General features: G+C 35.6%; 1 protein-coding gene across 6 annotated transcripts in view; it reads right to left on the bottom strand.

Annotated features, from left to right (window-relative positions):
* Positions 1 to 14,793, bottom strand: part of lrch1 (leucine-rich repeats and calponin homology (CH) domain containing 1) — a 70,171-nt gene that overhangs the window by 5,148 nt on the left and 50,230 nt on the right. For 4 of the 6 annotated variants that reach the window (XM_073846331.1, XM_073846334.1, XM_073846333.1 and 1 more), the window contains 4 exons: positions 12,697 to 12,806; positions 12,347 to 12,484; positions 10,231 to 10,308; positions 2,959 to 6,203 (listed from right to left, as the gene is read on the bottom strand). In XM_073846331.1, coding sequence (XP_073702432.1) covers positions 5,922 to 6,203; positions 10,231 to 10,308; positions 12,347 to 12,484; positions 12,697 to 12,806 — 608 coding nt within the window. In that variant the 3' untranslated portion in view covers positions 2,959 to 5,921. Of the gene's footprint in view, positions 1 to 2,958; positions 6,204 to 10,230; positions 10,309 to 12,346; positions 12,485 to 12,696; positions 12,807 to 14,793 lie in introns of those variants that run through there. The other 2 variants (XM_073846335.1, XM_073846337.1) reach the window with 1 other exon arrangement.

Genomic DNA, 14,793 nt, shown 5'->3' with positions numbered 1-14,793 from the left:
AACGCAGCATTACAGCTTAGATACTGTCAATAAGACATCTGTTTGGTTTTGATCATCATGTCTATTGTGCATTTTTTACTTTAAACTTAGTAGGGATGCACCGAAATCAAAATTCTTGGCCGAACAAATTTAAACACTTGGCCGAACACGTTTTTTCGTGTTTTTTCCCCCATGTATTTTTCACAATTGCATAAATAAAATATCCAAAATGTGCTTTTTACTTTTAGACAGTACAGCCTACCAACAAAGCACAATTTAACTTAAAATTAATAAGTTAGTAAAATAATATTCTTTGGCCATTTGTAAGACCCCTTCTTGAATCAGGCATGTGATTTTAATGTACAAATAAATGCAGCCTTTCTGAACAAAGGAGAATGTTACAGTAAATGTATTAATAGAGCTGTTGTAATGATTATCATTAATTTTTGTCTTACTTTTTTATTTTATTTTACAGAACAACAGTAAAATCACAATACTAACATTTATGAATGTTGACTTTTATTTTGGTGGAAACCTTCAAGAAGACCCCAGTGCTACTTTTTGCTGACAGCAGCAGATTTATGAATGATTCTCATTATGCTGTTTCAGCGCAGATTTTCCTTGCGCTTTGGACTTTGAACCCTGGCTAACAAGCTCATGCAGAGCTGTCAGAATACATACAATTCGTGCATGTATTAGACAACAGACTGAAAATATAAAATAAACAGCTAGGAGAGAAATTGCATTTTCATATTAGATGTGTGTGGCAGCAGCGTACTATACAGTAAATAAATCAATACTGCCCTCCAAAGGCAAAGTGCAGTAACTACACATTTGGTCAAATTTGAGTTAAAGGTTGTATCAGCGATTTCTAGCCTGAAACATAAAGTGTCAAATTCAGCTGACCTTTCTTCACGATCCGCTCGCTGCCTGCCCCATAAATTGTCTGTGAAAGAACCGCGTCTCTCTGGTCAGCCTAGGGTCCGAGATATGCCAAAAAAAACAATCGGCACTACCAACCTTTCCACAGATAAACAAACAGTGTTCCAACCAATCAGCGTCAGGGGTTTGGTGTTGTGGACTTTTGCTCCGCCTCCCTCACATCCCTGCACCAGTAGGAAAGTCCACAACACCAAACCCCTGACGCTGATTGGTTGGAACACTGTTTGTTTATCTGTGGAAAGGTTGGTAGTGCCGATTGTTTTTTTGGCATATCTCGGACCCTAGGCTGACCAGAGAGACGCGGTTTTTTCACAGACAATTTATGGGGCAGGCAGCGAGCGGATCGTGATGAAAGGTCAGCTGAAATTGACACTTTATGTTTTAGGCTAGAAATCGCTGATACAACCTTTAAGGATTAAAATGGGCTTTGTGACAACAGTTTTTGTCTTGTGGCAAAGTCTCCTAGTTCAGTTTTATCCCATTTCAAAGAAACGAGAGTGTCAAATAAGTAACTACAAAATCCAAATGAATACCAAGGCAAACCGCAGTAAGTGATGTTACTGCATTCTAGCTTTGTTTTCCCGGCTTTGACACTGCGTCTGCCGTCACACAATATCCAAAGTTATTAAAAACAATCAATTTAGTAAGAAACACAACAAGAAAGTTGGATGAACACATTTAGTTTGTAGATACTGCACTTTGCTTTTGCAATAGTGTTTTAGTTTTTTTCAGGTCATCCAAAGGCAAAGTGCAGCAACTACACATTTGGTCAAAATTGAGTTAAGGCTTAAAATGGGCTTTGTGACAACAGTTTTTGTCTTGTGGCAAAGTCTCCTAGTTCAATTTTATCCCGTTTCAAAGAAACGAAAGTGTCAAAATTGCGGTAACTACAAAATCCAAATGAATACCAAGGCAAACCGCAGTAAGTGATGTTACTGCGTTCTAGCTTTGTTTTCCCGGCTTTGACACCGCGTCTGCCGTCACACAATATCCAAAGTTATTAAAAACAATCACTTTAGTAAGAAACACAACAAGAAAGTTGGATGAACACATTTAGTTTGTAGACACTGCACTTTGCTTTTACAATAGTGTTTTAGTTTTTTTCAAGTCATCCAAAGGCAAAGTGCAGTATCTGCATTTTGGTGGTCAAAGGTCACATCGGTTGTCATGGTTTTTATCTATAAAAAAATTTCTTCCTAAGAAGGCATTACATCAATGCATTACCACTAATCTACCCACAACATGTTTGATTGGCTGATTTTTGCCATCTTTGATTGGCTCTTTCTACGTCATGGGCGGCTCATTTTTTCACATGCTTGAAGAGAAAGGCTTCTTCACATTTTCTGGGTTGGTAGATACACTGGGGACCTGATAATAGCACTTAAACATGGAAAAAGTTTCAAATTTAAAATTTCTCCTTTGAAGGGGTCATCGGATGCATTGGAAGTTGATATGATTCTTTACGGTCTTAATGAAAAGTCTATAACATGCTTTGGTTAAAAATCAGCTTGCCAAAATCAGCTCTGCAAAAAAATCAACCTATTCTGGTGGATGTTGCTTTAAATGCTAATGAGCTCTGCTCGCCCCGCGTTTAGCCACGAAATTTGCTAACTAGCATGTTATTAGGAAAGGTGATTGCAAAGATTCATTAAAAAATCCTCATACTCACTTCCACTGTAAGTGAAGCTAAATCACAAATGATTCGCGCAAACATAGACGCATTTATGTAGAACAGGAGGCACATTCCCTTTACAAAACAAAAGTCATCCACTGCGTCTTCAGCGCCTCAGATGTCGGGAGTAAATGACGACTACTATGTTATTATTACATCCAACAACAGAACACCTCAATTGCTTAGGAGCCATTCTTGTCTACATGAAGATGCTGAGAATGGCTTGATTTGGAAAAAAGGGTGTTTGTGAGCACACACTGCCAACACACATTTATGTTCAAACAACATGTAAAAGGTCTGCATCCGATGACCCCTTTAAAAAATGAACTAATAAGTACAACACAAGTCTTACAGAAACACAAAGATGAGAAAACTGTACATTTATTCCTTTTCATTTACAGGGTCATAAAAACCACAAAGCCTTACAAAGTCCACTAGCAGCAGCACTGAACACTATTCAACACTGAGCCAGACAAAAAGAAGCAACTGAGCTGTCAGAGGAACCCACACAACATAATTTAAGCCTTTAAAGCAATACAAACACTTTTTGCATCTTGTAGCTTTTTTACAAATGAGGAAATTAAACTGAACAAAAGGTCCTGAACAGTCAGTATTGCCTGGATGATGAAAGCAATGCCAATTATAGCTGCTGTGATCATGCAGATAAGGTTCAAAGTATTCTGTAGATTGAGGAAATGATGTCAAGAGGCCTCAGTGACATCACTGTCTGCTCATTTACTAACGGCTCCCTTTAACGATTTCTTTTATCTGTGATGAGATAAACAAGGTCATTCTATTATGTGAGATAAAGATCAGAACCGAAAATAGAATCAGAGGATCCAATTAGAAGAGACACCTTGCGTACAGAGCTTCACAACAGTAAATTACATACAACCAAAACACTAATTACTCAATTATTAAAATTATGTTAATCTGATAATTCATCATTTAAAAACCCACCTCAGCCTCTATTACAGATACATGAATTAAATCTTATTCTTCGACCCTGTTATTCCTCATTATTTGATTCAGATTAGTCATATCTCTGTGGAATGAAAATTATTAAATTAATAAAAAAAATTGGTTTACTCTGTACAGTTGAAGTCAAAAGTTTACATACACCTTGCAGAATCTGCAAAATGTTAATTATTTGACCAAAAAGAGAGGGATCATACAAAATGCATGTAAATTGTTTATGTAGTACTGACCTGAATAAGATATTTCACATAAAAATACATTTACATATAGTCCACAAGAGAAAATAGCTGAATTTATAAAAAAAGTTTACATACGCTTGATTCTTAATATTGTGTTGTTACTTGAATGATCCACAGTTTTTTTTTTTTGTATAATGATAGTTGTTCATGAGTCCCTTGTTTGTCCTGAACAGTTAAACTGCCTGCTGGTCTTGAGAAAAATCCTTTATCCAATAGTTTTGTGTATTTTTAACCCTGTCCAACAATCATTATATGATTTAAGGTCCATCTTTTCACACTGAGGACAACTCAAACAACTGAGGGACTCAACAACTATTACAGAAGGTTTAAATGCTCACTGATGCTTCAGAAGGAAAAACAATGCATTAAGAGCCAGAGGGTGAAAACTTTTTGAATTTGACTTATTTAGTCTTCTGGAAAACATGCAGAAGTATCCTCTGTACCTTCTGAAGGGCAGTACTAAATGGAAAAAAAGTATGATATTTAGGCAAAATAAGAAAAATGTAAACATTCTCATTCCATTCAAAAGTTTTCACCCCGGTCTAAATGCATCGTTTTTCCTTCCGGAAACCAAAGAATTTGTAGGACCTGAAGGACTTTTCTGAAGAAGAGCGGGCAGTTTAACTGTTCAGGACAAACAACGGACAAACAAGGGACACTATCACTAAAAAAAATAAAACACAGTTGTGGATCATTCAGGTAACAACATAGTATTAAGAACTGAGTGTATGTAAACTTTTGAACAAGATCATTTTAAATGTTCAACTATTATTTTCTCGTGTAGACTATTTGTAAATGTCTTTTATGTGAAAAATATTTTACTCAGGTCAGTACTAAATAAAAAAATAACATGCATTTTGTACGATCCCTGTTATTTTGGTCAAAAAATTAACATTTTGCAGATACTCCAAGGTGTATGTAAACTTTTGACTTGGACTGTATGTTATTCTGTTTTACTAATAAACAGGAAATTAAACCAACGATTCATTAGTCATTTTTGACCTCCTATAGACAGCGTTTTGGATAAAATAACAATGTAATCATTTACAATGACTGTGCAGGATATTTAATAATTTCCAATCTAAACAATAATACATCAGGCTCTTAAAAACTCTCTTAACCAAAAGTAGCTGCTTTTTACATCCAACAGATAAATTAGCCCTTATGCTAATGATTAAATATGTTTAATCATAGATTTGACCTCACCGTACAAGACTTCTGTGCAAAGCTAACATTTTGCATTAATGGCATCTGGGCCTTCATTTACTCGAGTGTCCTGATATTACAGCAAATAGTTTCTGTAAAGCAGACCAAATGTGCGCTTGATTCCTGATCACTGGCATGACTGGCACGATCACGAGGCACGACCTCCATATCTGTTGGTATTATTTTTGTTTAGTCATGCAGATGCTAATAATTATACCACTTATATTGTTTATATGTGCAATTTTAAACAAAATTCAGCTGAAATTAAACTTTCTGAAACAAGTTTTGTACAGAGGCGGAAGTGAGTGTGAACTTGGCCATTCGTCATTCCTTATTAAAGTGCTCAGTGCACCTCCTGCGTAAATGTTTGTAAAAAGTCTGTTTGAAGAAGGTTTCCTTAGCATTTTGCAAGGACTAATAAATATGTTATTTGCCAACTAATAAATAACACTTACTCAAACATGAAAACATCTAAATGTCTTCCTGGAGCACAAAAAAATGTTGCATGGTTTGTGTTATGGTTTCCATCACAGCCAAGTCAACATGTAAGGGTTGGTCAAACGTATGAAACTATTCATCAAAAAAAAAAAAAAAAGTGTTTACAACTAAATGTGCTCTGTCTAATAGGGACACATACTTTTTCCATTTTAAGTGATAGTTCACCCAAAAATTAAAATTCTGTCATAATTTGTATGGAAAACAATACTGTGGAAGTCAATAGGGAACGACAACTGTTTCTTCAAAATATCTTCTTTTGTGTTCCACAGAAAAAAGAAAGAAAAAAAACAATCACAGAATTGATGTTTTTGGGTAAACTATCCCTTTAAGTGAGGCCATTACAAACTGTTCGATGTGCTTTCAAGTATCAATAAATGTGTTACTTGTGTCTTTTTAGTTCAAGTTCATTATTTAAATTCGCTCCAGCTGTAGGCCACAAACAGCATCACCAGACAGAAAACGTGCAGCAGACTTGAGCCAATCAGATCCCATATTTGCCAGGAAGGGGGTGGAGTCTGAGTGGACTCTGGTATAAGCTTCTTGACCTCTGTCTCTTTCTCCCTGCCACTCTCCACCTTTCCTTCCTTCTGCCTTGTTCCTGTGCTCTCCACCATGAGCAAGGCCGCGACCACGGCCCAGAGCGGACGCAGGTTAAACTGCAGAACGTCATAAGCCGAACAGAGAGAGGACTGAGAGAGATTAAAAACATGGAGGGGATGACAAAGAGAACCAGAAAGAGGAAGAGGAGAGGAGAACAGAGTAATAATGAGGGATGTATGGAGAGAGAAACAAAGGGAGAATAAAAGCAAATAAGAAGGGAAATGAGAAAAGGAGAGATCATCCGTCCGGCACCAGAGAAAGATAAGGAAGGTGATTAGACAGTGATAAAGTTCAAAGGTAAAATGCTTCGAGCTCAACAAACGGCAAAAATTCTGGATCATTCTCAAGAAACCGTTACAGTTGTGTAATAAATACGTGTTCCCATGACTTACTCTACTGACAATGTAGTTAACTAGATACTAAGTCACATTGTTTAATGTTCTACTCAATTTAGTGTGTACTGCAACAGTTTAAAATAATTTAATTTGAATGTCTTTATTTATTACCAATACATGAGTTATTGGCATTCTGGTCAATCAGTCATAAAAAATAAAAAAAATAAAAATGTAATTATAATATTTGTGTCTTTGTTGATCACATGGTTCAAACAGATACACTATTTTTTTTTCAGTTATTTCAGCTTGTTCACATATATCGATATTGTCAATCTCAATAGTTCAGTTATTTTATACTACATTACTATAATATTAAATGTTAAAATTAAATAATTTGTATACAAACGCTTAAATTGCACACTATGATGTTTTTATAATAATAATAAAGTTACAATTACATAATTATATTTCTACTTCAATTCCTTTTTTGAAATATAAACATTTAAATGTTGGCTGTCATAAAAACATGACAGATTTATTCAAACATACACTTCAATGTTTAATTTATGTAAAAATGATAATATGTTATATAGTGCACATATTTAGCACTCTAGAGTTCATTTTCTAGCTGGTTAACGAGTTTATGGTCACCGAATACGTTTTTCTGAGGTAAATGTGATGTTATGTGACCCTGGACCACAAAACCAGTCATAAGGGTCAATTTTTTGAAATTGAGATTTACACACCATCTGAAACCTGAATAAATAGGCTTTCTATTGATGTATGGTTGTTAGGATAGGACTATATTTGGCCGAGATACAACTATCTGAAAATCTAGAATCTGAGGATGCAAAAAAAATCTAAATATTGAGGAAATCGCCTTTAACGTTTTCCGAATGAATATCTTAGCAATGCATATTACTAATCAAAAAATTTGTTTTAATATATATACAGAAGGAAATTTACAAAATATCTTTATGGAAAATGATCTTTACTTAATATCCTAATCTATAGGCAAAATCTATAATTTTTACCCATACAATGTATTTTTGGCTATCGCTACAAATGTACCCATGCTACTTAAGACTGGTTTTGTGGTCCAGGGTCACATATTGTTTACAAGCTGTTATACTGACATCTTTGCATGGTTCAAACACTAATTGAACGATTAAAGAAGACAGGATACAGATTTGGCAAGTTGTACTCTTTCTTTTAACATATCTTCAGATGTTTTTTAATGTTTATTTCATGCTGAAACTGGTATTAAAGCAGAGGAGATGATTAGTTCACATGCGCTTCGCGCTGCCGCTTTTCTTGAACTGAGGTGCCACAGCGATGTGTCACTTTACATAAAACAGGGCCAAAATGGTATTTATTTTTTGAATACAGCAATAAAATGGACATAATCTGAAATTGGAGACTTTGTTTCATATCAAAATTAAGCTTATTGCGATTTATTGGATCGGAGATGCGCTACAATGTTCCGCTCACTTACTGAAAAAAGGCTAGACTAATCGATTCTTGGGATTTAAGAATTGATATTGTTTTGTAAAAATGAGAATTGATTAAAATCAAGAAATCTATATATTTTTACCCAGCGCAAGTAAGAATTATGTCTAAATGATGTGGTTTGGTGTAAATACATTTGTTGTGCTTCAGAAATCATTTCAATATGCTAATTTAGTGCTCAAGAAACCAGAAAGCTGGATAAATAAGCTTTCCGCTATTAAAGTTGTCCAAATGTAGTTCTTAGCAATGCATATTACTAATCAAAAATAAGGTTCTGATATATTTACAGTACGAAATTGACAAAATATCTTCATGGAACATGATCTTTATTTAATATCCTAATAATTTTTGGCATAAAAGAAACATTGATCATTTTGACCCATACAATGTATTTTTGGCTATTGCTACAAATATACCTGTGTTACTTAAGACTGGTTTTGTGGTCCAGGGTCCCATATTTGAATGTGTACAAGTTACAAGTGTATAAATTACAAACTTTCTGTGACCATTAAAAAATTGCCATGTCAGGCACCATTTCTCGAGAATGACCCTCTTACTGCCTTCTGAAAAAGAGTTTTCTGACAGTGAGGTTGAACATCGTCAGTCATTGTCTCTCTATCAGGAGGCAGCTCTGGCTGGTTTGAGGTGTGCTGGGGCAGATGCTGTTAGCACGAGCACAGGTGACATGGTGGTTAGCGGAGCATGTGCAGTAGTAAGCGTATGCCAGGCACAAGCCAAGCTACAGCGTTAAAAATTATACAAAGCAAGAAAGCTGCAAAAGCCAGTAAAGTGCAGAGCAGGTCAAGTTAGACTGAACTCAACAACTACACTAAGTTGATAAACAAAGCAACGATATATAAACTTTACTGCGTCCAGAAGTTACGGAACAAACAAGGCCTGTCACATTAGCCCTAAACACGCTAACAGAATCATCTAGCTTGATAAACATCAGCTATCAGGATAGCAAACACAAAAGACACATGGTGACAAAGCTAGCTGCCATGCAGACTCGTAGTAGCTACTGCTACTACAGACACAAGCTATGACAACTTACAGCTTCCTATACGAGACGCTAATCAGAACAGCCTGTTATGAATGGCTTGGACCAAGCTCAACCCATAAAGCAGAAGACAACATCTGGGTTCCTTCTAGAAAAGCCCATTGATGATGGGTAGGATGGCATAACCAATAGAAACTTCTGCACAGTTTGAGCAAAAAAAGTGGACCTAAAATTGACCAACAATCCTTACTTGATTCCTGTAAACAAAAAGAGTATAGGACAACGACAAACATTTTGTCCATGTTTCAAGAGAACATAGACATTGTGCTCGTAAGACGTACAAAGATTTTAATGGAAGTGAAAGCTGTAATTGATTCTAGCTTTATCTGGATAAGACAATTGAACAGACTGAATTGATGAAATAAAGGTTTTTATGAACAATTTCCACAAAATTTGTTTCACTCATGTGTCAAGGTTTGTTGTCTGTTTATCGGTACACTGCAATTCCCTCTGTCACAGCTCAAGGAGACATGACCATTTATCAGAGAGCAGGTCAGAGCCATTAACAGGATGGAATGGAGCCTTAGAAATGGATGAAGCCTAAAGCCATGATGATAACATCTTAATACAACGACATGATGCAGCTGTAGTAGGGTTATATGAAGAAAGTGTCTTTAAATGCTGTTCTATGATCAGTTTTCCCCGAAAAAATATTGAACTAAAAGGGTCCAGAATTTCTTTAAGCTGAAACACAAGGCCAATAAACAGGGTGTGACTGATCACAGACCAGTGTAAGGCAATCTCAGCTGCTTCAACCAATCAAATTAGTGGTGGCTAATGATCAAGTCATCACATGTATTTTCTTTTTACCAGGATTTGTTTTCAAGGAGCCCTGTGTGTACAGGTTCATTGTCAGACAGACTCTGAGATTAGACCTAAATCAAACAGGAAATTCAGTGGAAATCCCCACTAGCAGTCCAATTCACTTGAGGATTAGTTATAGTGTGGAAAATGTATAGAATGAGCTTTACAGGGAATGTTTCAGCTGAAAAGAATAAGACAAAATTTCCTAGGAACTATGGGAAGGTCTGAAACAAGGTCAACAACAATAGTAAAATAAATTGTTCTTTAAATTGTTGATCTGTCTCCTCCCCTTATATTGCCCCAACGAACTGCACATGAAAGACTAGTACAGCAAAACCTGTACAAACAGTGGCTTTTGAAAAACAGACCTAGCTCATTTGGCATTCACAAAAAAAATGAAATATTTACCTCAGGGACTCCCATTTTCCTGCAGGCGTCCAAGAAGTTTTCAACATTTCTGCGACATTTAGCCATGCTAAGCTTGGGCTGAAGGTTTAACGTATCCATATACAGATGTCAAAAAGAGAGAGAGAGACAGAAAAAACATAGGTTAACAAACTTAAACACTATCAATCATTCATAAATTTAAATGTTTAGGGTTTAGAATTGAATTTTTTTTTTGTGTTTAATTTTCAGTTAATACTTTTTTATTCATCAAGGATACATCAAAATTTACAGTAAATATATTTATGTTACAAAGATTGCCATATTTGTCTTTCTGTTCATTAAAAATGTAAAAAACTTCCACAAAAATATTAGGCAGCACAACTGTTTTTAATATTGATGACAAAAAATATTTCTTGAGCACCAAATCAGCATATTAGAATGATTTCTGAAAGATCATGAGACGCATAGAGTAATGGTTACTTGAATTAAATACACTTTAAAATGTTCAACTAGAAAAGTTATACAATTTACAATTATTTTAAAGTGAAAAGTGACATGTCGTGAAGCTAAGTATGGTGACCCGTACAAGGGAATTTGTGCAATCTGATTTCATGACGAAAACCCGTGGAAACTTTTTTGCAGTATACAAAATATGTACCACCATGTACGTTTTGTGACATATTCAATGTGAAATGTCCCGAGTGGTAAAAGAGTGTTCAGTTTTATGTGACGCTGATTTTGTACGTGTCACCACAGTTCTGACTTGAAATGTCCGTTGAGTGGGGCTGTAGCTCTAATGTTTCGTGCCGTTTTAAAATAATGTACCAGCACTACACCTAAACCTACCCGATAGTATGAACTAAAGCAAATGTGACATAAAAACGCAATTGCAAGCATGTCGCTTTAGCTTGATTTTCGGTCTCTCATCTGTCAGCTCTTTGATTGTAAATCACGTTTTTCACGGGATTCGTACCCAAGGATTCCAATTCTGTGCCGGCTGAGTTACCAAGCAAGCCTGTTATGTATGGAAAGTGAAACTGTGAAGCTGTAATCATAACTATTTGCGAAAAGGATTACAAGTCTTCACTATATTACCCCCTCTAGTGTTCATTTCTGTTGGAAACTGCAGTGATATACACTTTCTGGTACGTATTTCACGTTTTGTGAAAAGGTTCCCACAGGTACATTTTCGTCATAAGAACAGGTAAAATTTGTGTCTGGTTCTGGGAATCGAACTGCGACCTTTGGGTCACGTTATTATTGTTTTGACTACATTTCTGATATGAAAATACAGCTTTGGTAAGCCTAAGAGACTTCTTTAAAAAAAAAATGTACAAATATATTTAATAGTGCTGTTCAAATGATTAATCCCGATTTATTGCATCCAAAATAAAAGTTTTTGTTTTTATAATATGTGTGTATGTGTGTGTGTGTGTGTACCTGGTATTCATCACGTTATGGGGACCAAATGTCCCCACAAGGATAGGAATACCAGTAGATTTTGACCTTGTGGGGACATTTCTTAGGTCCCCATGAGGAAACAGGCTTATAAATCATGCACAATGAGTTTTTTTGATGAAGTAAAAGTGTGCACAATCTCCTGTGAGGGCTAGGTTTAGGTGTAGGGTAGGTGTAGGACCATAGAAAATACGGTTTGAACAGTATAAAAACCATTACGCCTATGGAATGTCCCCATAAAACATGTAAACCCAACATGTGTGTGTGTGTGTGTGTGTGTGTGTGTGTGTGTGTGTGTGTGTGTGTGTGTGTGTGTGTGTGTGTGTTTTATTATGTATATATAAAGACACACACATACAATATATATTTTAAAAATATTATGATGTATTTACATGTATATATTTTCATTCATATAATTTATATTATATATAAATATATTTCATATTTAAGTATAACATTTTTTCTTAAATACATACACATGATTGTGTGTAATCATATATACATAATAAATATACAGTTTATTATGTATATTATGTACACAAATCTTTTATTTTGGATTAGATTAATCGCAATTAACCATTGCCCAGCACTAATATTTCAAAATCTCACTGACCTGAAACTTTTCAATTTTAGTTTATAGTGTTTGTGTAATTGTGTGGATAATTCAGAGAAATCTCACCACTGCAGGAGATGGTACATGGATACTGGCCACTGAACGTGGCCGAATGTGGTTGACTAGGTGACAAAGCACAACCCCATCCATGAGAGAAGAGCCCAGATCTTCAGGAAGAACTACTTTCAGTCTGCTCTCAATACTCTGTCAAAATCAACATAAAAAAATTACTTAAAACACTTGACAATCAAATATATCCAAATATCCAAACCCTTTTTTCCACTTTGAACAGTCTATCTATTGTTTCACAAATTTCTCCTTGTGATTTTTTGTTGTTTAAAAAAAGTGTATTAAGTCACTAACCAACTATTTAGTTAATTTACATATTTAGCTTCAGTGTGAGCGTGTTTGCATACCTCTCGTAGTTGCTCTGTGAGTTCCAGCTCCTCTCTGAGCTGCTCCATCTTTCTCCTCATGGTGAACTGAGGATCCACTGATTCCAGAGTCTTGTGAGTCCTGAAAAACACTGTCACACAACTGAAGCGTCACCAGTCTGCACAGAGCACATTGTATATCCTGTCTTACTCTCACATGCATAAAAACTCACTCTCATATATTCACTTTTATTTAATGTCACATCCATCATGATATCCCAAAACTAAACTTTAGGTTAGTGTCAGTTTTGAAGAGGACTAAACAGTAATCACATATCACTGTGGTTGTCATTATGTTACTCTTTAAATGTCAAGCTGAATTTAGTGTCTATTTGCATTACAAAGAACATCCTAAATTGGGAATGAGATGCTGTCTGTATATTTGACAGCTGATAGCCTTTATTATATGATATTTCCCCACAAGGGGGAGCAAAAGACTTGAGAGAAGGAGGGAGATTGAGAAAGACAAGAACACAATGCTTCATTCCACACATCTGAGTGTGTTTCTGTAGTTGCATAACTACTCATCCTGTGAAGAAATGAAAGAAAGAGGACAGTATGTAGGGAACATTAAAAGGATGTTATTCCAGAACATTCCTCCCTCTTTTTGCTGTCTCCCTGGAGCAGCGTTCCTGTGCTTGGACACTAATTTAATACAGCAAGCACTTGTTAGACATCTCTGGGCAGCATTAAAAAAGTGTGTGTGTAGCTACTTAAACATATTTTGGGGGCAAATTTGTACACAACAGTGAGGTAAATCCTCCTTTTGGGGACATCATTTGTAAAAAATAGTATAAAATTAAAGTTAACAATATACCTATCAGTATATACATAATAAAGAGAAGTCTGAATAGCAAACTTCCAGAGCTTAGATAGCTAAGTGTGTGTGTGTGTTTGCATCAGGGAGGAAAAAAGTCTCTGAACAATGTGTTGTTTTTATGTTTATATACCTTTTTTCTGCCAGCCTATCATAGCAACACTGTCTCAACCAATGCCGTGAGTTTGGGGGTGGGGCTATATGTTTATTCACCAATAGCAATAGCAAAACAGGGTTTTGTTTGGGGAAAGCTGTTTGAAAACAGTCATTTTTTGAAGCTAGTGACACAAGTAAAACAATTTAGTTTTAAAGCAAAGTGTACTTCTTATACAGTTTCATTCTGTTTTAACATCTCTAAGTTCTCAAAGCATTACTAACCCTAATTTAGTATTGGCAAAAATGAGACTCATTCACGCCTTTACTGTTACACTGTGTGAACGAGACAGTAAGTATTCCAGAAAGTGATTGACAAAAAAGCACTTTAAGACTAGGGGAATTTCTGATGTCCAACAGGAAGTGACAAATTCAAGTTTTATAGTAGTATTTCTCTCGTGAACAGAAATAAACCTCTGTAGAGTCTGAACACACTGTCATTCATTAAGTGCATGTTTGTCTAATCTGATTTTAGGGTGTAGTACAGTGTAGATGTTTTATGTTTAAAACATTAACAGATTTATTGATTTAGATCAAGTAGAAAGCCACCAGATTCCATCTGGGTACAATGAAGTTTAATGTAAAGTTCAATACTACCATTAGCACAGAGCTATTCATTAGTAAACTGTTCTCTCTTTCCATCATTCCCTCTTCCTCTTTCTTTCTCATAGACGATGAGTAAGTACAGATGTCTTCTGGCAGTTTTTCATCCTCTGAAAGCATTTCCACTTAAATGGAGGTCTGATTTTCCCTCTGGGGCCATTATCTAATGCTTCAAAATAGCAGCTCTATAAATACACACAGCTCCATTTAAAGCCACTGGGCCACCCCAAATTTTAGCTTAACCACATCCCCTCTCTCAATCCCGTGTTTTTAAAGACCCTTTAACACTACACCACTAACATTTTTTTACTTTTAGAAACAAAAAATTGTCTACACATGATGAGTGACATATTTTTATGTAAGCTGAAAGAGACAGTTCACCCAAAGTTGGAAATTCTGTCATCTTTTACTCATGTTGTTCCAAACCTGTATGACTTTATTTCTTCTGTGGAACCTAAAAGATATTTTGAGAAATGTCTCATGTGTTTGTTTGTTTTTTTTTTGTC

This window comes from Garra rufa, chromosome 8, assembly GCF_049309525.1.
Source record: "Garra rufa chromosome 8, GarRuf1.0, whole genome shotgun sequence".
NCBI lineage: Eukaryota > Metazoa > Chordata > Actinopteri > Cypriniformes > Cyprinidae > Garra > Garra rufa.
Note: the sequence above shows the minus strand (reverse complement) of the source record. Positions and strands in the feature narration are given on the sequence as shown.